The following is a 24,654-nucleotide window of genomic DNA, read 5'->3' on the forward strand; positions in this document are numbered from 1 at the left end:
CCCTGGCAGTTCTCTTCCCGTAATGTGGTGGATGCCATTTGTAATAGGGTCATTTTTTTCCTTCTTTTAAGAGCACAGGGGAAGGGTAGGGTCTCTCCTTGGGAGGAGTTAGGAAAGGCTTCTCTGAATGGTTGAGCTGTGCTCTGGGTTTTGGGGGACATGCAGCCCATTAGAAGTGGGAAGTGAGGAGAAGGACTCAGGACATGCCCATGAGAAGGACCCACGCCCAGGGCTCGAGTGCGCAGGGGGACAGTCATGGTGACAGGAGCCCAGATTGGAAGGCGTTTCTGGGACTAGATTGTGGGGGGGGGGGTGCATTTTGACTCTAGGAAATAGGTAGCAAATACGTTTTGAACAGAAGCGTGACCTTCCCGAGACCGGGACCTTCTCGGTTTTTCTCTGATTAGAATGTCATGCCTGGCGTAGTGCTCGAACAAGCACTCAGTAAATATTTGTTGAATGGATGAATGGATGTATTGATCAATGATGCCTCTTGCAGCCGCCGAACGGAGGATGAGCTGGAGGGAAAGAGAATAGAGGTAGCAGGACGTATTTGGAGAACAGAGCCTGAATTTGGGGTGTGAGAGGGAAGGAGGAGTTGAGTTTCTACTTTGAGGGCACGCGATTTGTCAGCTTCTTGATGGCTCAGGGACCTTATCGAGAGCATGTACGGTTTCTGCTGGGAGTGATAATGCCCGGGATGGCCTCGTTACAGCCGGGGGCTGGAGTGGGGAGTTGGAACCGGTGACCCCTTCACTAAATGGCTCATGCCCGTTGTGCTTTTCTAGAAAACCGGTTGGCTTTTTGAGGTTCTTTGGTTCCTTCAGCTGTCACCCAGGGTCCTGACAATTGGCTGGAGTAGTTTGTCCCTCCTCGTTTGGAGGTGGGGTGACATTCGTTGAGAGGCTTTCACTTGAGTCCTACACCTTGAACTCTAGGCCCCGGACCTTGAAAGTTTAGAGCACTTGTCATTGATCTCACTGCTATCTCCTTGCTAGCATACGTAGTCTTTTTTAATTTAAAAAAATGTTTATTTATTTTGAGAGAGGGAGAGAGCGAAAACACATGCCTGTGAGTGGGGGAGGAGCAGGGAGAGAAGGAGAGGGAGAATCCCCAGCCGGTTCCTTGCTGTCAGTGCAGAGCCCAATGCGGGGCTTGACCCCTCAAATTGTGAGATCACGACCTGAGCCTAAATCAAGAACTGGGCCCTCAACCGACTGAGCCACCCAGGCACCCCTAGTTCTCCGCTTTAAAGGACAGTGTCATCACTTATAGTGGCTAAAATTGGAAACATCTTAAAATCCCCAAATGCAGGCATGATTTTTTTTTTTTCAACGTTTTTTATTTATTTTTGGGACAGAGAGAGACAGAGCATGAACGGGGGAGGGGCAGAGAGAGAGGGAGACACAGAATCGGAAGCAGGCTCCAGGCTCCGAGCCATCAGCCCAGAGCCTGACGCGGGGCTCGAACTCACGGACCGGACCGCGAGATCGTGACCTGGCTGAAGTCGGACGCTTAACCGACTGCGCCACCCAGGCGCCCCAATTTTTTAAATGTTTATTTATTTTTGAGGGAGAGTGAGTATGAGAGAGGGGGCGGGGCAGAGAGAGAGGGGGACGCGGACTCTGAAGCTGGCTCCAGGCTCTGAGCGGTCAGCGCAGGGCCCGATGTGGGTCTCGAACCCACAAGCCATGAGAGACCACAAACCTGGGCTGAAGCTGGGTGCTCAACCGACTGAGCCACCCAGGCACCCCAGATTCTGATGGGTTGTTAGGCGGCCTCTAACATAACTATGAGGAATCTCTAAGAACATGAGAAAATACAATCAGATGTTTGGGCAAAAATGATGGGTTCAGAAGGATACGGACATTTTGCGGCCACAATCACATAAGCCAGGAAGGAGAGCACGAAGATAAATGTTGTGTGATGGTGATGGGATTATGAGGTTCAAAAAAGAACCCTTTCCAAACTTTCTATAATGCGGATACGCAATTTCTGTTACGAGACCACATGGGAATAAATACAGCAAAATGCCACCGGCCGTCATCGACATGACTCATGCCTAGAATTGCTTTTCTAGGAAGGCTGATGATTTTTGTTCTGGTTCCTCCCCACAATCTGCTAGCGCAGGAGGGGGCTGGCCACGGTGCGGGAAGGAATTTGGGACCCTGCTAATCGGATAGAGCTGTCTTGGCCCGGCGGCGGAATTAACCTCCTTCACCCCACTGGCCACAGCTCCCCCCAGACGTTTGAGAGCTTTGCTTTCATCGTGGTCGGGAGTTCTCTGTGACCCAAGAGTTGGGTGCGGGATGGATGGATTTGTTTACCTTCTGGTGGGAACGGGGATAACTGTGTCCTGAGGACACGCGGGCGATAGGCTGGCGGAATAACTGAATCCCACGGAAGGCAGCTACCTTCGTGCTTTGCTTTGAGGCCACGCCTCAAATACAAGTCCCGTTCTTCAAGACAAACGCCGGCCTGGATTCCTAGTGCGTTGAGCATTTTAAAAGGGGGTGGCCTGGCCCATTGATTGAGGCCAGTCCTGGGAAATCCCTGCCTGTTTCCACTATGAGTTCGCTGGGTTCACAATGACCCCATTGTTCCGGGGAAGCGGGACTTCCTTCTTCTGATTGATTGAACATTGTGGGGCCACACATTGTCATAGTCCCGCTGCTCACGAGCCGGCGGTCTGGCAGAGAGAGGGTCTCCGAGCACAAAATGCTGAGAGCCTTCCTTATCTGGTTTCCTGAATGTGAAGTTATAAGACTGTTTCTCGCTGCCTGTTTTTCCACATCTCTCCCACCTGTCTAGCCTATCCATTTACAAGTGTCCCCCAAGCGTCCACGGAAGGGAAAGGTTGAAAAGCTCTCTCCTCTGATGTTGCCTGTTTGGTTTGTTCTGGAAGTTTCGTTTTGAAATTTGGAACTTGATCTCCAGACAATAGGATCCCACGTGCTTTGTGCCTAATGGGTCTTCATGTGACATCATCTTAAAAGGGAATTTTAATATTTATGGTTGGCTATTCCCTGGGTAAATATGAAATTCAAATCCGTAGTTTTACCGGAACGACGTCACAACGCCCAACACCCAACGCTTCTTCCGGTAGTGAATTTGTAAAGCGGTCGTTTAGCCAGTTCAACACTGTAGTTCGTATGCAGAAGACGTACCGTTTGGAAACAGGCTTTAAGATTTGCATACTGGGGGCGCCTGGGTGGCTCAGTCGGTTAAGCACCCGACTCCGGCTGAGGACGTGTTCTCACGGTTCGTGGGTTCGAGCCCCGCGTCGGGCTCTGTGCTGATGGCTCAGAGCCTGGAGCCTACTTCTCATTCTGTGTCTCCCTCTCTATCGGCCCCTTCCCGGCTCACGCTGTCTCTCAAAAACAAATAAATGTAAAAAAAAAAAAAAAAAAGATTTGACTACTGGAAGAAGAATGTGGGCCCTGATCACATCAATCAACATTTGAAAACACTGGAGGCTGGCATTTGAACCATGCCCATGATTTCCCTTGTCTTTCAAGACTCACCATAAACCTCTTCTCTTCTTGAATCTTGTTCCTTGACCTCCCTCCCCACCCGGCTGAGTTAGGAAGCTTGTGCTCTGTCTACTTCAAGGGGCCGTGAGTTCCTTGAACCAAGGCTGTGCCTCGTTCTGTTTTGTGTCTCCAGTACCCAGCACAATACTCGGTACACGGAGCTGCTCAGTAATCATCTGCAGAGCGGCTGCCGTGCCTCGCGTTGGCCTGTGTACAGGGAACTTCTCCGCTTTATTTTTCTTGACATAAAGACAACGTGGATTATTCTTGTTTGATTCGTTATTGGCCTTGGCAGAAAACAAATCTGCCTTGTGAGCCTTTGACATTGAGAAGGGTGGATCCCAAAGCAAGAGGTGAATGTGGAGAATCGGCCAGATGTTTGGGGTGAGCACAGAACTAACTCACAGGCATTACAAGTCTCGTGTTTGGAACTCAATGTTGAAGGCATGCGTGAGTGAATGAATGGATAGTCTACGGCCGTAGGTACTTGAACTTTGTTGCCACTCTGCGTCTCTCAAGGCACACACGTGACTATAGGTAGCGTACAGAAGCGTTTTCGAGAAGCAGTGTACCCCCCTCCCACCCACCATAAACGATGAATCAGGAATGCCAGGTCTGTGTTAGAAGATGGGCATTTCTTCTCTTTTCTTTTCTTTTCTTTTCCTCTTTTTTTTAATTTTTAAAAAATGTTTATTTTTGAAGGAGAGAGAGAGAGAGAGAGAGAGAGAGTGTGAGCAGGGGAGGGGCAGAGAAAGAGAGGGAGAGAGAGAATCCGAAGCAGGCGCCAGGCTCGGGGCCGTCGGCACAGAGCCCAACGCGGGGCTCGAACTCACGGACCGCGAGATCACGACCTGAGCCGAAGTCGGACATAGCTAACAACTATGCCATCCACTGTGTGCAACTTAATAGGGTATAGTAATAGGCTCATTTCCCCTCTCTTTAGAGCGGAGTGTGTGTGTTTGGGGAGGGGCAGGGATGGGGGGGGGAAGGTGGCCAGCATATCGTTGCATAAGGAGATGGGGAGACCAGCTTGCTTCTCCCCACCCTCGCTCTCCTCTGGCTTAACGGTTCTGGGATTCCCCACACTCCCGGCCTCAGTGTTTCTAAAGACACATCAAACCCGTATGTTGTAGGTGCCCCCCTGGAGCCCATCAGGGAGAGGTGAGGCTATGGCAAGAGTTTCCGTAGCGTCCACAGGGAGGCAGGGTAGAGAGGTGGAGAGAGTCATGATGAGGCAGGGCTCCTGGGAAGCTCGTTGGGTGTGCACTGTATTTCCCTGGAACACAGGGGGTCAGAGCATGCACTTGGCCTGTAAGGTCGGGGGGGGGTGTTCTATGTGTCTCCCGGGAGGGCCACTTGGGACGGACATCAGTGCGTCAGCCACGCACTGCACCGGGAACATTTCTGCTGATCTTAGAGGTAAACCTTCCAAGATGCTAACAGCCTAAGTGGCAGCTTCCTCTTCAGCCAAAAGAAATGAAGAGTAGCCAGAAGGCAGAAAAGGAAACAGAGGGCAGGGGTGGATAGGCAAGGTCGGGGGGGATAACGCGCAGAGGTGAAACAAAACTCTGCATCCGCTTCCCGTTTGGGAAATTGTTCTCCTTCTGGGGCCAGACCAGACTCTGGGGTGTGGGGAGACAAGACGCCTGCAGACTGGAGCAGGGGAGAGAGGAAAGGGTTTGAACAAAGGAAAATAGGGCTAGTTCCCAACGGAGCGCAAGGCTCTCCCGTTGGCCTGTTCCTCTCCGTATGGATGCTTTTGGGGGACCAAGCCTCTGAGGCCGATTTCAGAGGAAGTGAGTCATTGAAGACCCGGCTGTCCCTTGAGCAAGTTCACCCTTCCATTCTCTTATGTTATCACCGTCTATGGTGCTCCGGGTTCCAAAAGAAGGCTGGGGAAGGACGTTGCTTTGGAATCCACACCCATGTTCTCCTGGTAACTAGTTCCAGGACATGCTCTACCCAATGGATGGATGGATCCTTCCCTGGTCAGATGAGGTTAGGGGGTACTGCCTAACAATTCCCCCTTTTGGAGGGTGACAGAGCGAGGCAACATATTGAGAGGCTCTGAGAAGTGCTGTACTAAAGGCATTTGTTTAACAGCTCATTTTCCAAACTTCCCTGGCCGAGGGCAGGCTTGCTGTATTTATATTGCATAACAACATAGACCGCGTGAATGGTGTCCCCTGGATTAAATAATCTATGTGGGTTTACAGGGTGACCCTTGGCACGGACCTCCCCTGTCCCCTTTTTAAAAGAAAAAAAAAATTTTAATGTTTATTTCTGAGAAAGAGAAAGACAGAGCGAGAGCAGGGGAGGGGCAGAGAGAGAGGGAGACACAGAATCCGAAGCGGGCTCCAGGCTCCGAGCTGTCAGCGCAGAGCCTGACGCGGGGCTTGAACTCACAGACCGTGAGATCAGGACCGGAGCTGAGGTCGGACGCTCAACCGACTGAGCCACCCAGGCGCCCCGTTTCCCCCCTCTTTTAAGTAAGTAACATCAGTTAACATCTTGAGAGACTCTTGCTTTCTGTGGGACACGGCTTAGGAAACACTGGATTACGATAATGTTTTGATCATCGGGAGTGTGCGAATGGCTTCGCCTCCACAGCATTAGCGGGCTAGAAAGTCTGAGCGGAGTTGACTGGTATCAATGCGCGTATCTCTCAGTCCTGCCTGGAATCCACAAAATCCCTTTGGAAGATGGTTTCCTGAGATAAGGATGCGGCTTGTGGCCGCAGACAGAGGGTGAGATTAGCTTTGCGTGAGATTACCACCCGCAGCCACGGTTTTCTTAGCTCAGTACTTGAAGGCTCTGGCTGTCCTTTGATCGAAGTAAATTCTCGTATTGGCAGGTGGTAATGGAAATGTACTAGGGTCCTTTTAAATGTTTAAAGGCCACTGACATTCGGTACTATATATATATGGATCCATATCTATTCATGAATGCATCAATGAAAATATGTCTTAAAACAACGAAAGGGCTGAATGATGCCCCTGATCTGTTTCCTAATAAGGCTAAGTTTCCTAAGTGGCTAATACCCTCTAAATCTTCAGTGTTTTTTTGACTTGGTCTCTAAAAATGGTGGTTCCCAAACCTTGCAGTACATTAGAACCAAGCTTTCGAATTCTCATGGTTGTATTGCGTCTCATTCCGACTAAATCACAATGCTGCCAGGCATAGGACTTTTTTTTTTTTTAAATGTTTATTTCTCTTTGAGAGAGAAAGACAGAGCCTGAGCGGGGAAGGGGCAGAGAGAGAGAGAGAGAGAGGGAGGCACAGAATCTGAAACCGGCTCCAGGCTCTGAGCTGTCAGCAGAGAGAGCCTGACGCGGGGCTCGAACTCGGAAACGGCGAGATCGTGACCTGAGCTGAAGTCGGTCGCCCAACCGACTGAGCCACCCAGGTGCCTCCTGGCATATGAATTTGTAAAAGATCCCCGGTAATTCCGACGTGCAGCAAAGGTGGCGGACTGATGACTTGGAAACCCTTTAAGCTGCAGACAGCTTATTATAACATCCATACCTCCGTAAGAGAAATAGGACAGGAATTCACATTCATCTCCTAAGTTGAGATAATGGAGGTCCTAAGACCATGTCAAGGAACGTGACCAAGGTCACAGATTTGTGTCTGATTTCAGGCAAGTGTCTGGAGGCCCTTCAGGCAAGGCTGGCCGAGGCCAGCATATCGGGCAAGATTCTGGAAATGGTAGGACAAGAGATTGGGTTCGGGTGGGAGGAGATGGGCTTGGAAACCCAGTGGACTGAACACAGGCCTTTGTGCCTAGAGGAGAAACAAGAAAAGCACTTCAATGTTATGCCTCCTGCCCCTCCCATCAATGCTGTTTCTGTCTGTAGCCTGCTGGTTTGCATTTCGTTTATAGGGAGACAAAATGGAACCTTTGTGCCGGAGTCGAAGGAGATTGTAAAAGCCCACAGCTTGTCTTCAGACTTAATGTCAACTATGTGTGTCTTTTATTTTCAGACAAACAAGTCCTCACCATGAGTTCTGAGGCCGTCTCAAATACTCCCTGCCTTGGCCTTGTAGCGTCCTGGTTCTTGCATCAACAAGTATGACAAAAACCCACCATTCTGGAGAACCTGTGTGTCAGCCACGGTGGGCTGCCCTTGGGGTCCGGGGACATAGGGTGGGAGGGCTTGAGCAAGGTGTTGGGCGAAACGAATGCACGCTGGTGTCGACACGAGCGATTCCCTGAGAACCGAGCTTCTTTGAGGCCTCGGGGGTTTCTTCACTAGAAACACAGAACCGAGGATGGAAGGCATTCTCCGCAAGTCCCCGGATATCGCGAACTCACGACATCTCCCTAATGTTTCCCAAACGTGTCCCATTTCTCAAAACGTTTCAATCTGGCACGATTGATTAACCCTAGCGTACGTATGGGGCGGGGTACAAACACATTTCTAACAGTTCTGTAGACAAGGGGATAAGTCAAAAAATCTCTTTCCTTGGAGGGGAACAGGCATGGGCCGGGTGATCGCTGGGGCGACACCCTCTACATTACTGGGGACTTGGGATGGGTGACCCACAGTTCTGAGATCCATGGTGGGTCTCAGAAGGACAGATGAGTTGCTCCAACTCTCTTGTTTTTTGTCATTTATTATTACACAAAGCCTTAGGTTAGAGGTCTATGTGAACGAGTTGTTTCTTCTGTGACCTCAGAAAAACGATACTGTGACTTCTCCTAACAATGTGTCGTCATGGGGATGCCTGGGTGGCTCAGTCGTTTGAGTCCGACTCTTGATTTCGGCTCAGGTCATGATCTCATGGTTGTGAGATCGAGCGCTGTGTCGGGCTCTGCACGGACAGCATGGACCCTGCTTGGGATTCTCTGTCTCTCTCTCTCTCTTCCCCTCCCCCCACCCCCCTCAATAAATAAATAAATAAATGTGTACAGATGCATATACGATTAAATGTCACTTATTCTTAGGTAGTTTTCACTTTTCTTGTTGCTATGGGAATACAGTTTCATATTTTGAGCTTTGTATATGAAGGGAAGCGATTTTTAATTTCTGTAATAAAAAATACTTTATTCTCTTGGTTTTTAAAAAGTTGTATCATCTACAAACGATGGTAACTGTCTTTTCTTACAGGTAGGCATGCTTCTAATTTCTTTTTCAGGCGTTAGGCTAACAGCTACCACTTTTCTTTCTTTCTTTATTTATTACATTTTTTAAAATTTATTTTTGAGAGACAGAACACAAGTCGGGGAGAGGCAGAGAGAGAGAGGGAGACGCAAAATCCAAAGCAGGCTCCAGGCTGTCCTCACAGAGCCCGACGCGGGGCTCGAACTCCCGAACCGCGAGATCATGACCTGAGCCAAAGTCGGACGCTTCACCGACTGAGCCACTCGGGCACCCCAACAGCTACGACTTCTAGAACAATGTTAAACAAAAGCGACACATGGGACAACATAAGAATGCCCTGTACTGTGAAATGTGGTATTGGCTATTGGGCAGATTTTTGACAATCGTATCGAGAAAACATTGCTCTTGTAGTAAGAGTATTTTTAAACATCAATAGTGACTATTGAAAGGACGTGGCTTTTAAAACACATTAATGGGGGCATCTGGGTGGCTCAGTGGGTTGAGCATCCGACTCTTGATTTTGGTCATGATCTCAGTTTGTGAGACTGAGCCCTGAGTCGAACTCTGCACTGACCGCAGGGCACCTGCTTGGGATCCTCTCCCTCCCTCTCTCTCTCTGCCCCTCCTCTGCCCTCTCCCTCTCTCTCAAAATAAGTAAGACAAACTTAAAGAATGTGTTGTCATGAAAGATCGCCACTAAGACAGAACAGTGGGGCCTCTGTAAAGCCTGGATCTGAGCCGATTTGACAGAAAGTAGCTTTTTTTTTTTTTTTTTTAGAGTATGAATAAATGTCTAGAATGCGATCCTTTGTTAGGTGTGTAATAATAAAATGCTGACATTGGGAATAACTTACTTTAGAACTATAGTGGGATTTAAGGTTGCCCCCATCAATAACGCATTTACTTGCATACCACAATGGTTCCTTGGCTAGGAGAATAAAGGGGGCGGAAAACCTGGAGATTTGCTTCTCTCGGGGGAGCGTTTCACACACAGCAGGGCAGCCCCTACAGATGTTGCAGCTGAAAGAAAGATATAGAACCATTAGTCCATCTAAAGCAGCTCTACTCAGTGTGTGGTCCTCAGACCAACACTGTCCCCTGGGATCTTCTTGGCAAATGCAAATTCTCGGGTCCCCAAAGCAGACCTACTGAACCAGAATCATAGGGTGCCCCCCACCCCCGCACCCCGACGCTGTGTTTTAACAATCTCTCCCGGCAGTGTCAGCCTTCACTGAGGTTTGAGAAGCCCTGCTCTAGGCTGATGGTTCCCATAGTGTGGTCGCCTGACCGCTGGCACGAGCATCACCTGAAAGCTTGTTCAAAAGCCTCTGAGACTTTTCCCACAGCAGAAATGCTCCATGGCGTTCCAGACGTTCAAGTTCAGATGTTCAAGGACCCCAGAGATGCACAGCCCTGAGTGTACCAGATAACGAATTCTTGGATAAAAATTCTCCGATGCGCGTGTTTCCAGTCTTAGCACTAACTAGAAGGGAACTACCAAGCTCTCCCGGACCTGTTTCCTGTCACTAGGTGGTTAACGATAAAACCTTACAAACCGTCCGCATCTCCCGCCCCGCCTCTGGTTTAGGACGCTGGTTGTCGAATCTGGAGCTCCGGTGGGGAGTGCTCAACACTGCGTTCTTTTCTTTTCTTTTTAAAAAAAATGTTAACGTTTACTTTGGAGAGAGCGACAGACTGTGAGCGGAGGAGGGGCAGAGGGAGGGGGAGACACGGAATCCGAAGCAGGCTCCGGGCTCCGAGCTGTCAGCACAGAGCCCGACGCGGGGCTCGAACTCACGAATCGTGAGATCGTGGCCTGAGCCGAAGTCGGACGCTCCACCGACGGAGCCACCCAGGTGCCCCTCAACACTTGTGTCCCAACCAGCCCTTCATACAGAGGCAGCCGTCCTCCAGTTCGAGAACCACTAGACCACAGGTCCCATCAAACTACCCACACGCGTGGCCTCATAGAGCATTGAGACTTCTCTATTTCAGCCTGTACTTGGGGCACTTGCGTCTTGACTCTGGGCTGTAGCCCGTGTCTGCCCCTCCCTCTCCTCTGTGCTGGCTGAGAAGTGTAGCCAGGAGGTGGAAATTCGGCCCAGTAACAGCACAGTGGGACTCTGGTAGCAAAGATGATGTCTACTGGGACTTCCCGAGCTGAGCTCCCCTGCCCTCTCCCCCGCTCCACGGGAGACCTGTCCTCTTCTTGAAGATCGCCCTGTGGTAACCCTGGCTAACAAGTGTGTTTTCCCGAAGGTATCTGGGCCTTGAATGTGAAGAAGAACTCTTTAATGATGGAGATGATTGAAGCAAGAAAGGCGAAGAGACACAAAGGTAGGGCTTGGGGCTTAGCAACGGGAGCTCCTGCTGCAGGGCTGGTCGAAGCTTCCAGACCTGGGGAGGGAAGGCAAAGGGGTGGGGCTCCGGGTGGCGGCTCCTGTTATACTCGTAGAAGAGTATAGCCGCGGAGGACTGTGGTTCATCATGACCTTCGCCTCTGCCAGAGACAAGCAAACGCCTCGGCCCGCAAGCTCGTTGCATTCTTTAATAAAAATATTTTATTTTGAAGCAATCTCCGTACCCCCACACGGAGCGCAAACTCATGACCTCGAGCCCAAGGGTAGCCTGCTCTACTGACTGAGCCAGCCAGGTGGCCCGAGACCTTTGCATTTTGCGTTTGCTTTGAGGGCACAGAAATGAGCCATCGAGTCTATACTTGGAAGCTTGGGTGTGCGTGTTTTGTTTTGTTTTGTTTTGTTTTTGGCGAAAGGTGATGTTGCATGTCTTGCCTTCCTTGGGCCGAATAATACACAGTTCTTGCAGGGGAATGAAACCTTCCACAATCCGTTCTTTATTGACAGAGCTGCTCCTAAACGAGCTCCAGCTCAGGAAACGTCCGCCAGGCAGCCTGGGAATAACTGTCGAATCTGCATTTTCTCTGGTTATCCCCATGGCTAGTGTTTGATTTTTGTTTTTTTGTTTTTTTTTTCACTGAATTTAGGTTGGACACGGCGAGACCAACCTTTTAACTTCCTTGCCTTCCCCAACCCCCAAAGGAACGGGCTGTTTGGTACACTAATGAACAGACTTTCTAGTAAAGCCTCCCTAACCCCAAGTGCTCAGAACCTCTGGCCAGCGAAAAGCTTGAGGATTTTTGATCCCCTTAGATTTGAGTTCAACGCCCCCCATTTGCCAGTTGTGCAAGCTAATCCGCTTCAGTAAAAGCTTTACATAACCTATTTCTTGTAACCCGCAAGAAGGCTCTATGAGATCAAATCTTGCTCTGCCCACGATTTGACCCAGGAGGCAGCTACGGTTTAGAAGGGCTACCGGGCTTGCTCGAGGTTCGCGGTGATCTCGCAGGTAGAGAAGGAGTTTGGACTCAACCGGTCTAATTGCAGAGCCCGTGTGTCTCAGGGCTGAGCTATCGCGCGAACCTGTTCCAAGCCCTTCAAACGTATCGTTAGCTAATCCTTACAATTGCCTTCCGGTAACCAATTTTATCGGTGAAAAAAACATTAGACGGTCAGAGGGCGCACAATTTGACGTTCTGCGAAGGTCTGAGGCTGAGCCTGCCAGCCTCCCAAGGTCCCCGCCTTTTACCACCACGCTGTTCTTCAGCTGGTAGACACTCTGGAATGTCACTCTGTCTCCCATCTTTGGATTCGCTCTTATCCCCGCTGAATACAAGGGGTGTAAAGGCCGTTAGGCATGATGGGGGAAACGTTCAAAACGTGGTTCCAAGACCCTCCGATTCGTTGAAGAACTGGTCTGTGGTACCCGAGTGCCTCTAAATCACCCGTGTTTCTCTTTGCTGGTAGAACTCACAGAGAACATCGGGCTTCCCCTGAGTCTGCTTGAAAAGCACAGCCCGTGGCCAGCCTATGTCACCTACACGTCCCCGATGGTGGAAAAACTCATTGAGAAGAGCAAAGCCAGGGACCTGGGTTCTATGCAAGCACTTGAGGAAAGCCAGCGGGCCTCAAGGCAGAGCCAACCTTCCGGCATCGCGCAGCTGAAAAGGAGAAAGTCATCTAAGTCCTCCGGAGACACGCTGTCCAAGGACAGGAGGTCAGAGACCATGTTATCGGTATGGAGCACGTGTTCGGTGACGAGCCTGGGGCCCGCCGTCATGCCCGAACTGATACGCTTTCATACGGAGTCCAGAGAAAACCCCACTGCAAACTATAACAAGATCATCTTCTCTCGAAAACCTATGATGAGGATCTTTCCATACAGCTCACTTCTAGCCAACAAGGAGACACATTCGAATATTTAGCAGGGAATCCCTGCAACCACCCACCCCCCCTCCCTTCCCAAGACGGTGCAGCAACGAAGCTCCATTTGTCACCAGTTTTGCTACGTCCTCTGAATGTGAACTTGCCCCTGCTTGTGCAGAGGTTGGCCGGAGACAAACCAGATCAGAATGTGGGCCGTGGGTGGGGGGTGGGGGGTGGGGGAACCCTCTCCAGCGTCACCATCTGGTAGGGATGGGAAGTGCCATGTTCTAGTTCCTGCCATAGATGCTTAGAACCTAACTGAGGGTGAATCAGTCCTGGTCTAGGCAGGAGACTGAAATCACCCCGGTTGTGATGCCAGCGATAATGTAATGTAGAGAATTACTAACCAGGTGGCTGGAAAAGGCAGGGGGGAGGCCACACAGGTATTAGGGGCGGTAGCACCTGTAGGAAGCAGTTTTCACAAGGCTGCACGAGGGAAGATATCGGACTTGTTAAAGTTAGGCACTTGGAGAAGGGGTATGCGGGCTGGATCTCAGATTTCTGAGATGTGGGGGACAGGGGTGCTCCTCAGCAGGTTCTCGGGGTCTCTGAGCTCGGAGAAAAGTTCCTGCGGGGCCGGTACCTCTGAATCTGAGGAGGAGAAGGTCTCTGGCTGAGGCGGGCTCCGTGGTTGCTGAGAAAACCAAAACGCCGGAGTCCGATGCTTCTGGAAGGGATTGACCCTGCCTGAGTGAAAAACAAGCACTGCGAGTGGAAACAGGGACAGGAAGCCAATAGAGGTAAACGGGAAGAAGACCTGGAGAGAGCTTCTCCCTCCTTTTCCAGCTTCGTGCCCCCTCTCCCCAGTCCCCCCGATGGGCAGAGCCTATCAGAGAAGAGAGCAGGCGTGCGGTCTGCAGAATCCCAACCCCAGCCTCTCCCAGCAAAGTATAAAAGGACAGACTTGAGGCCAAGAGAATGTTAGCTTCAAAAGTAACATGGCGGGGTTCTGAGTGATTCCACCTTGCTGCACCTGGCCCCCGAACTTGGCATTGGGATTGTTTTCCTCGGAGGGTTTACAAAGTGGCCGTGGGGACGTGAGTGTCCCCTGTTGAACCATGGAAGAGTTTTCTCTCCCGTATTTCTCCAAGGCTTGCCTTGTGGAGCCGAGCTGGCAGGGGAGAAATTCCTGGCCGGACCTTCAGCTGTCATTTGTCAGACCACACTTAAAATTGGTCCCCCCCCCACCCCCCCGTGCTTTGAGCAGTTCCCAAGAGGCCCCAGGGCAACTGATGTTAAACTGAGTCTCGAGGCAGTCAGGCCTTGTCTTTAGATTCAAGGGGGATCTTGTCAAGAGAGGGAGACCTAGCTGATCTTACCTTTGGGGTTTGTCTGTTGAGCATGGCTCCCCTGATCGCTCGTCTCTTCTTTGACCTCTATAGTCACATCTGTGAAGCAATGAACACCCACCTCGCTTCCCTCAGCAGAGGCATAGAGGATGTGATGTGCAAGTCGCTATGAGGGCCATTCGAAGAAGTTGGATTTGCCATCCACGTGGCCACTCTCTGCATACACGAATCGTGCAGAAACGTCGGCACTCACCTCTGGCTGCTGTGAGTGGTGTTGGGAAAGCTGCACAAATGAGGAGCTCCGGGCCGATTCCTGGGGTATCCGACCTTGGCCAGAACCAACTCTTGCACAAATACAGGTGGTTTCCAGCTGAGTGACTGCATTTTGTATCCACGGGTCATTTATAGACGTGGAGGCAGGTGATACATTTCTCCAACGAGACTTACTATTTCTTCTATCCTTTGACGGGAATTTATAGCCAGAACATATCTGGAGTGTCTTTGGGAGCGTATTTACCCATCCTGGGAGCACCAGGCATGTCTCTCGGGTTCTCGTGGGCGAAGCTAGTCCCACCAAATGTCTAACATGGAGCGTGAGAGTTGATGGAGATTTGGGATTATTTCTTCCAATCCCTTTGAGGGCAGAGCGGTTACGGTTTGAGACAAAGCTCTCTAGGTCTTAAATACTTTTTACAAACGTGTCTGTATGCTCTCTAAATTAAAATGGTTGTCTTTCTTTTTTAGACAGATAACATCGTTTAGGTTAAGGTAATTCTCAGCCCGTTGTAACAACACAAACACGAGCGGAAGGACATTGACGCCTTAGGTCGTCATGAAAATTGCTTGTGTCTGTGACTACAGCCCAGACACGCTGCCCCAACCCCCCAGCCCGAGGCAATTGTAAGAAAGAACAGGTCTAATTCTTTTTTGAAGCGGGCGGTCTGTGTTCGGGCCCAAGCCGGGGTTCACGGGCCCAGCCACCGTGGGGGTTTGACCGGCTAGGACCACGTGTGGGACTGAGGTGGCTTCGGGGAAGAAGCCGTGTTCGGACGAGACCAGCTGGACCCAGCAGTGAAGCCTTGGTCACTGGGGGAGGGGGAAGGGGATCCTGAATGATCTGTGGAGTCTGTTGTTTAGATTTGCAATTTGGTCCAGACCTCCCTGCGCGCGATGGAGGTGGAGGCCCATGAGTCGCACCGTTAAAAGGCTCTTTTGCTAAAACCCGAGAAAGCCCCAGAATATGCACGAAAAGGGGGAGGAGAGCTTCTGGATTTCACAGCACACTAGCACGCAGGGTCCTGGGTCTGGCCGGGGTCGGCGGATTGCTTGGTGGGAAAGCTTTGTGCGTAAAAACTTAGAGACAGAGCAGGCGTGAAGCCCTTCTGGTGTTGGGGGCGGGGGGCATGGAAAGAAATGGGGATTCTTCCTAGTGTAACCTCATCAGCCTGTTCAAGCTGGAGAGGTCTGGGCCATCTCCAGTTCCTCCAAGCGTGTTGAACTTCCGTCGCCCGGAGGGAACTAGCTCTCTCTGACGTTTCCCAGACCACAGCCTCTTCCAGTTTATCTCCTCAGCATCTGGAATGTTCCGTCTGGCAGGGGAGCGGCTTCTCTCGGTCTCCCTGCTGTAGTAGGTTTAGGAAACACCCGACTGTGTATTTTGTTGGCCCTTCCGGGTTGCTCTGTCACCAAGGCCTCGTTCTGACACATACCGGGGAGCTGTTTTTGAACAAAAATCTTGGGCTCCTGCACACGGCGATGGTATGTATCCATTCGCAAGTTCTAACGTTGCTGTTTCAACGGTTTAACCTGGGCTGCTGGTCGTTTTCACTCTGGCGGGTCCGTACGGGCCTCAAAAGGTCCCACGTTCTGCAGTGTCTCAGCCGGGGCCCCAGAGCACGTCTTGAAGATCAGGCTACTTGCCAGATGAGATGCCCTGAAGGAGGTGACTGCGGAAACCCGCTATGCAGGTACATGCAAGCCACATGTTTGGGGGTAGTTTGGGAGCTGTCTGCCTGGGATAGGAGGCCTGGAATTATGGATCTCAAGAATTAGGGACCTTAGTAACAGTGCATGGGACTAACACAGCACGAACCGTTTTCTTTTCTCGACCCGAGGTCCTTATGCGGGAGACAACGACTTTCACGGTGGTCCCCTTGGCCATTCTGCTAGGACAGGGAGAACAAAACGGGTACCCTGAGGTAGGGCTTTTGACCCCTGGGCTTTGCTAAGGGTCCTCGGAGGAAGCCGACAAGTTCCCCGGAGCAGGGAATCCGGCACAGGAATCCCCATCAGGGACTGAAGGTGCGAGAGAAAACCTCAAGCGGGCGTCCCGGGCCTGTGACTTCGCCCCACCGGCGACAGAGGCGGTGAAAAGATCCCCAAAGTGCTTTTGGTGAGGTGTGTGTGTGTGTGTGCAAATGTTTGCATCTAGACCGTGTGGCTCTCTTCAGCCTTGGCTGAGTCATTCGTTCCTAGAAGCTCTTTGGTATCCCCACCCTTCTCGAGTGACCGCGCATTTTCAGAGGCCGCGCTTCATCGGGGCCAGATAAGAGAGGACCGAACGAGAGGTCGGAGGCGGGGAGTGCACGGGGACAGGGGATCTGCTGTGATCCGATGCGGTCAGAGCCCGACTGAAGCTCAGGCCTGGGTTTATGTTCATCCAGTAATCAGGAAACCCTTTCTCTGCCTCCTTCACCACTCCTCCCCCATCCCAACCTCTTACCGGGGACCCCGAGCCTCAGCCAGCTACCGAGGTCACACGGCAGTGTCCCAAACCTGGGCCAGGCCTGTTCCTGGGCCAGGCCTGTTCCTGGACGGAGCGTGTATGTGAGTTTTCTCTGGGGCTTTGTTGATAGGCGGCATGCAGGAACACCTCAATTGTAGGTGGAACCCATGCTACCCCATGCTCTGTGCCTTGATCCTGACCATGACCCGATTTGCATACGGCACAGGGCAGAGTAAACAGTGGCAGGAAAAAGATATTGTAGGACTTGGGGTCGAGACCCCTATCTCTCCTTCCGGGCTCTGTATCCCAGGGGAAATAAAAATTGCTATTCCCCCCCTCCCCCACCGCCCCCCCCCAGGCCCCTCTAGGAAGAGCTTCCGGCTGGGGGAGCCCAGCACGTCTCACATCAACTCACTTCCTTCCTAGAGCCTGCTTGGGATTCTCTCTCTCCCTCCCTCTCTGCCCCTCCCGGCTCGTGAGCATGCTCTTTCTCTTGCAAAATAAATAAATAAACTTTAAAAATTATGTAAAAAGAGGGGCGCCTGGGTGGCTCAGTCGGTGAAGCGTCCGACTTCGGCTCGGGTCACGATCTCGCGGCCCGTGAGTTCGAGCCCCGCGTCGGGCTCTGGGCTGACGGCTCGGAGCCTGGAGCCTGCTTCAGATTCTGTGTCTCCCTCTCTCTCTGCCCCTCCCCCGTTCATGCTCTGTCTCTCTCTGTCTCAAAAATAAATAAAACATTAAAAAAATTTAAAAAAAATTATGTAAAAAGATAAAGTTCTTTCTAGTGCCGATAGCATGGTTCACACTGAGGCTCCCGATGTGTTCTCTCCGGTGTCATGGAAAAGGGATTACGGCAAGAGGCAGGATTAATATCAGGACAGCTGCTCATAAAAAAAAAAAAAAAAAAAAAAAAGTGAGGTCATGGCAAATTTGGGGCCAAGCTGAAATTTTTTTAGTGGCCTGGTGAGTTTCTCGAACTTTGCAGATCTGCCTTTAGTTTACGCTTGGCCCCGACTTTTGTGTTTGTTTTTGTCGCACCATGGAGCCGTCCTCTAGCTCGGGCGTGCTTTGGGTTAGGGCGTCTCCCTCGCGACCCCTTACAACAGCACGGGGCAGTGTCTCACTTGCACACTGCTCGTTCTACGACACTCCCTGCCTGCCCGCCTTTCTGTCCTGGAGGCCTGGGCTGGGCAGCTTCAAAGGAGACCTCGGGGCCCCCTTGCTGTCCCCACCAGACCTCGGGCAGGCCTCCGGCGTTGGCCCCCGGCCCGCTGAGCCCGAATGCAACTTCCCCAGGTCTCCAGAGCAAAAAGATGAATTCTGCCTTTCTGCTTCTTGTCCCTGACAGACGGCCCTGCTTCCCACCAGCGTTTCCAGGCGTTTGTAGGCCCCTTTGTGGAGTTGGGGCAAAGGGTGCATTTGGAGCCGGGGAGAAAGCCGTGTGCGGTCTCATGGGTCCCCCTGCTCGACATTGGCCTTCCTCTATCTCCTTCCTGCATCTGTCGCACCCGCGGAGCGCCTCCCCCTCTCCACCTCTTCCTCCCTCTTTCTTCCCTTCCTTTTGACCTCGTTATCTATCTAATAGTTTGTTGTCATTTCAAAGTCAGATGAGGCTTGTTTGCAGTGGTTCGGACTCCCGGAGGTGTGAGTGCCCAAGATGACCTTGACCTTGTAAACTTCAGGAGAGGCACCTCCCTTTCACGTTCAGACACCGAGAGTCTGAGCCTCCAACCCGAGGACAGTGGGAGGTTCCCAGGTACTCTGAGGGCAGCCCGGAGGAATGCTTGCATATTCCACAAGAACTTCCTCATGGCCACCTGTCACCCTGGCCATCCGTCTCCCCCCAGAAGCACTGCTTCAAGGTCCTGGGTCCCTGCTGTCTTGCTTCTCCCCAGCCGAGCCTTTGGGGACCCCTGAAGCCTCCTGAGGCCCAGCCTGTAACTTCTCTGAAGACTCAGGATCCCAGAAGCACAACCAAATAAGTAATAATTGCTACGAGGAGCGTCTACTTTGGGAGGCCTACAAGCCTCGATCCGATTTCTGTTCCCTGGTGAGGGCCCCCTCGACCTCCAGCATGGATCTCAGTGCCTCTCCATTGAGTCAGAATCCAGACCCAATTCGACCTTATTCCTGGAGATACTGGAACCACCTACACCTTACTTTCTGCAGTCAATAGCTGCCTTCTGTTCTTTTCTTCTTCCTCTCCCCCTCCTCCTCCTCTTCCTCCTCCTTTTTGAGACAGAGTCAGAGAGGGGCAGAGAGAGAAGAGAGAGAATCCCAAGCAGGCTCCACACCGAATATGGAGCCTGATGCGGGGCTCGATCTTACAACGGTGAGATCATGACCTGAGCCGAAATCAAGAGTTGGACGCTTGGGGCGCCTGGGTGGCTCAGTCAGTTGAGCATCCGACTTCAGCTCAGGTCATGATCTCACACTCCGTGAGTTCAAGCCCCGCGTCGGGCTCTGTGCTGACAGCTCAGAGCCTGGAGCCCGCTTCCGATTCTGTGTCTCCCCCTCTCTCTGCCCCTCCCCCTCCCCTGCTCATGCTCTGTCTCTCTCTGTCTTGAAAATAAATAAAAACATTAAAAAAAAAATAAAAAGAGTTGGACGCTTGACTGACTGAGCCACCCAGGCGCCCCAGCCCTCTGTTCTTCATCGCAAACAAAATTGCCACCAAGAATGCCAACTGCCTCATTCAGGAGATAGGGTTTAGTTTTCCTGGCCTGGAAAAGACAATCACAATATTCAACAGAACAGTGACGTGTTCGCGATAACTGTGACTTTGTCACCGGCAGGAATCACGGACATTTTCAGAGCACAGGATGGTTGTGGACACCTTGAGGTACTGTGTATGCTCACTGCTTTTTTGAAATGATGGTAGGCATGAGACTTGCTGCTACGTCTTGTTATTTAATGCATTAATACAACCCACAGTCCACTTCAGAAAGATCTACTTTATTTTTATTTTATTTTATTTTTTTAAATGTTTTTATTTATTTTTGAAGGAGAGAGACACAGAGCATGAGCTGGGGAGGAGCGGAGAGAGAGGGAGACATAGAATTTGAAGCAGGCTCCGGGCTCCGAGCTGTCAGCGCAGAGCCCGATGCGGGGCTCGAACTCACGAACTGTGAGATCATGCCCTGAGCCGAAGTCGGACGCTTAACCGACTGAGCCACCCAGGCGCTCCCAGAAAGATCTATTTTAAAAAAACGCTTTGAGGGACACCTGCGTGGCTCAGTCGGTTAAGTGTCCGACTCTTGATTTTGGCTCAGGTCATGATCTCACGGTTTCGTGAGTTCGAGCCCCACATCGGGTTCTGTGCACTGACCACGGGGAGCCTGCTTGGGAGTCTCCCTCCTTGCTCTCTCTACCTCTCCCCTGCTCATTCTCTCTCTCTCTCTCTGTCCACTCCACCAAGCAACCACTATTTACAGCTGGCATATCTCCTTGCAGACTCTTTCTTCGATGCAGATACAGTTTTATTTAGTATGTGGATATACAAAATATATGCATATCATAATACACACGGTTATTTTTTAATGGGATCGCTCTACATATTCTGCAACTTGCTTTTTTCACTCGACAACCATCCCTGTTGAGGTACGTAAGTTGCCCCCATCCTTTGGGATCGCTTTGAGGTGCCAGATTTCCTTCATCCGTTCCTGATGGAGAAACAGGTTGATCCCAATTTTTCCCTCTTCTGACTAGGGCTGCCATGGATCGCCAAGTCTTTCCTGAGCGTTCTTTCCCCTTGTCTTCTCTTGACCACATCCTTGAATGTCCTGGCCACTTTTGAGGGGCTGCTCCTGAGGAAATTGAGGTGGGTCGGCTCTCACGTATGGGAGCCCCAGATTGAAGCTGCTTTTCCCGTAGGCTCTTGAGACATCTATGTGTCTGTTGGTGGGAGAATTCTGCCCTCCCGAATGCTCAAACAGGATGACCAGAGATCCTGGTGCTCAAGTGATCGCAAAAGAGGATAATGATGAAGCAAGGCAGGGTTGGTGGCCACTTCGCCCTTCTTTTTATGACGTCTAAGTCCCTGCACAGCGTCTTATTCAGGGATCCTTGTACAGTTGCGCAGGCTGAGAACTGCACCACTTCACAATGATGGGTGTAGGGATGCAGTTTCACATAGACTCTAATGAGAATGAAACTCCCTGAGTAGCGTGTGACACGACAACCCTGGCCTTATGGGTAGAAATGGCTGAATTAATGTTTCCTTTAAAAAAAAAAATCATTGTTTTTATAAAGACGGGATCTTACAAAATACCTCTCTTAATGGAAGGTTTTGTTTTTAAGTAATCTCTACACCTAATGTGGGGCTTGAACTTCCAACCCTGAGATCACGAGTTGTCCGCACTACCGACTGACTCAGCCAGGCACCCCACAAAATACATTTCCTTGGCTTTTCTCGCGTAACAGTGAGATGTTGCCTCATGGACGTCTTTGAAGTTGACAGGTAGAGATCTAACTCACTTTTCTCAACAGCTGGGTGACTTCCCACCGTAATCAATCCTTCCCGATTCGATTTGCTGGTTTGATTTCTGCAAAGTCTTGGGGCTCTGGATTTCCTTTCTCTCCAACCTGCCCTCAGATTTGGCTCAGTGTGGTAACACCTTACGTTTGTAGGAAACCCATGAATTCTCAAGCGTGTTCACACACGTTACTTCATGCTTCAAGCATCCCGAGAGGGATGATGTGCTCACGCGAGCACAGAAATTGCATCTAACTCCCAGGCCTCAGTTGTCCTCACCAGACAGCGTGGCCTCTCCACCCAGGCATCCACGAGCCCCGCCTGATTCACAGTACCTGCCCTGGGTCATCTCTGATTTGGTGGCTCACGGCTCCTCCAGTGAGGGCATGGGGCAACCGCCCACATGGGGACGCGTGTGCCCAGAAAACGGTCATGGAATTCCGCCCTGTAGAACCAGAGCTAACATCATCACTGCTGGTAAGCCCCCACAGGGCCACGACCTCAGCCAGCATGTTGGGTTTGGGCCGGTGGCTCCCCGTGGGGGACGCACGAGGTAGGAGCTCTGCTGTGAGTCTGGGGCCTGGCAGTGGGCCACACGGGGTGGGGCTGCGAGGTTCCTGAGATGGCTCTTCACTGGCCTGTAGCCAGACAAAGACGTCCCTGAAAATCGGGAGAGACGTTCGAGAGGATAGGCCTCTTATGGTTTCAACCACCTGCTGAAAAGTTGTTTTAACGAACACACAAATCTACAACGACTCCCGGGCGAACGGCGTCACCTGGGGTTGTGCAATTACACCGCCACCGTGTGACCACACAGGGAGGCCCAGGAGGGAAGGGATGCCTGACTCGACACTTGAAGGGCAAGTAGGATTTAGCCTGGAAAGCTGTGTGTGTGTGTGTGTGTGTGTGTGTGTGTGTGTGTGTGCAGGGGAAGAGAAGGCCTTTCACTTAACTAACCGTATTGGTGAAGACACTGAAGTAGAACAGTGTTTTTAGAAATACGTCCACAGGGGCGCTTGGGTGGCTCAGTCAGTTAAGCGTCCAACTCTTGACTTGGGCTCAGGTCATGATCTCGCGGTTCGTGGGATCGAGCCCCGAGCTGGGCTCGGAGCTGACGGCGCAGAGCCTGCTTGGGATCCTCTGTCTCGCTCCCTCCCTGCTCTCACTCTCTCTCAAAATAAATAAATAAGCATAAAAAAATAAAACATTGACAGATCCTTTGACACCCTTCCCTTCAAGCCACGGAGCTTGATTTCTCTCCTCTTGAGTGGGGGGCCGGACTTAGTGGCCTACTTTAACGAGTAGAATGTGGCCGAAGGGAAGATTAGGTTATGAAAAGACCATGACTTTGGTCTTGGGTGGCCCACTCTCTGCCTCAGATCCCTTGCTTGTGGGGGAAACAAACTCTCACATGGTGTGACCAGCCCTGTGGAGAAGTCCGTGAAGACTTGTGCCAACAGCCGGTGAGAGAGCTCGAAGGCGGATCCCCTGGCCCCCTCAAGGGACGGCGGCCTTGGCCATCCCCTCTGAAATCTCATGAGAGACTTTACGCTCGAACCACCTAGCCACGCTGCTCCCCAGGTCCTTCACCACTAGAAACGCTGTGACGTAATACGTGTCGGTTGCGTTAAGCTGCTATATTTTGGAGTAATGTTTCACAGACCCTTCGATCATTTAGTGGGAAGGAATTTAGCCCATTCGCGCCATTCAACGAAGGTCAGGGTGGCTGGGCAGAAGCGGTGTTTTTCACACCTCAGAGTTCTTACAAGGTGCCTTATGCATGTGCCAAAAACGCAGAGTCCCGGGACCCACGTGGAGAGAGCATGACTTAGTAGGTCTGGATGGGGCCCAGAGGTCTGCATTTTATTTGCTTGTTTGTTTATTTACCGAGAGGGAGACGGAGAGAGAGAATCTTAAGCAGGTTCCACCCCCAGCTCGATCTCACCACCGTGAGAACATGGCTTGAGCGAAAATCAAGAGTTGGACCCTTAACTGATTGCACCGCCCAGGTGCCCCCAGAGATCTGCATTTTCAACAAGTTTCTCAGATAATTCCAATGCAGGTTCCCTGGAAAGCACTTTGAGAAGCAAAGGTCGGTAGGCTGAGGGACCCCAGTGGAGGCTGGGGGTGGGGGCAGGTAGAGGGTAAAGGTGGGTCACCTTGGAAAAAACAAAACCAAAAGGCAAACCTCTTTCCTAGAACGACGGACGGCCACAGCAGAGTTTGGGGCAAAGCAACAGCTAAATCCGTAAGCAGAGGCTGAGACCTGTTTGGATTTCTTCTCTCGTTGACCTGGCTTATCAATAACTCAATGCTGAACCTTAAAGATAGGGTCGGTGAGGGAAAGCGGGGCATAAGGCCTGTCTTTGAGGAACTCACAGGTAATTTTAAAAAGTCATCAGTGTGAAAGGTTGTGCCCTTATTGCAACAAAGCTGGGCCTGCTCAGAGCCTTTCAGAACTCCATTTCTGGTAATCCTTTCCTGAGTGGGGTCATGGGCTATGCCAACCGCCAGTTGCTTTAGAAGCGTAGAATGATCGAGTGAACAGACTCGCTTGAGATGATTTTATAGAGATCCTTTACTCTCATGCAATCGTTTCGAAGACGAAGAGACAGAGGGTCAGAGAGGCCCAGTGATTTATTCAAGCATTCGAGTTCAATACGTCCGAAGCGGGCTCCAGGAGAGGTAGGACGTGGGTTTGGTGCAACTCCTTGAGCTCATCTCTTAGCCCACCCTGCTTCCTTCTGTTGTTTTCCATCTTTGTGTGCAAGGCATCGAATGGCAGCATCCACGGTGGAAGGAAGTTTGTGCCCCCTCGGATTCCCGCGTCCCACCCCAGGCCCCTGCAACCCTCCACCTGGGAGCCTTCTCCTGATGCCGTGGACTGCAACCCACCCAGGCAACCCCTCGATTATTGAGCCATCCGGGAATGAGGGGGTCCCTTCCTGGGGGATGTTCTTTGATTTTGCATGTCATGCAGGGCAAAGGGGCTCTTAACGGAAAAAAGCAATTTGTGCACCGTGAAACCAAGAAACCAAATATAATACAGATGAATTCTCTCTCACACCTCCCTGCCCGCCCCCCACTCTTCCCCTTCTTGGAGGCGACCCCCATTACGGCTTGGCGTGCATCTGTTTGGAAATTTTCTCAGTCTGTCCTTAAAACCCGGGGTCAGATCGTGTCACATCTCCTCTCGGTATAAAGCCGGAGTCCCTCAAGCAGGGTCCGCGGTGTCAGCGCAGAGC

General features: G+C 51.3%; 1 protein-coding gene across 3 annotated transcripts in view; it reads left to right on the top strand.

The window, feature by feature from the left end:
• The window catches only part of CDRT4 (CMT1A duplicated region transcript 4), a 33,726-nt gene extending 20,732 nt beyond the window's left edge, over positions 1 to 12,994 (top strand). For all 3 annotated transcript variants that reach the window (XM_019413389.2, XM_053892873.1, XM_019413390.2), the window contains 2 exons: positions 10,898 to 10,975; positions 12,463 to 12,994. In XM_019413389.2, the coding sequence (XP_019268934.2) occupies positions 10,898 to 10,975; positions 12,463 to 12,920 (536 nt within the window). In that variant the 3' untranslated portion in view covers positions 12,921 to 12,994. The remainder of the gene's footprint in view (positions 1 to 10,897; positions 10,976 to 12,462) is intronic.
• Positions 12,995 to 24,654: the final 11,660 nt, after the last annotated feature.

This window comes from Panthera pardus, unplaced genomic scaffold (genome assembly GCF_024362965.1).
Source record: "Panthera pardus isolate Hobbes unplaced genomic scaffold, ASM2436296v1 HiC_scaffold_3, whole genome shotgun sequence".
In the NCBI taxonomy this organism is placed as follows: domain Eukaryota; kingdom Metazoa; phylum Chordata; class Mammalia; order Carnivora; family Felidae; genus Panthera; species Panthera pardus.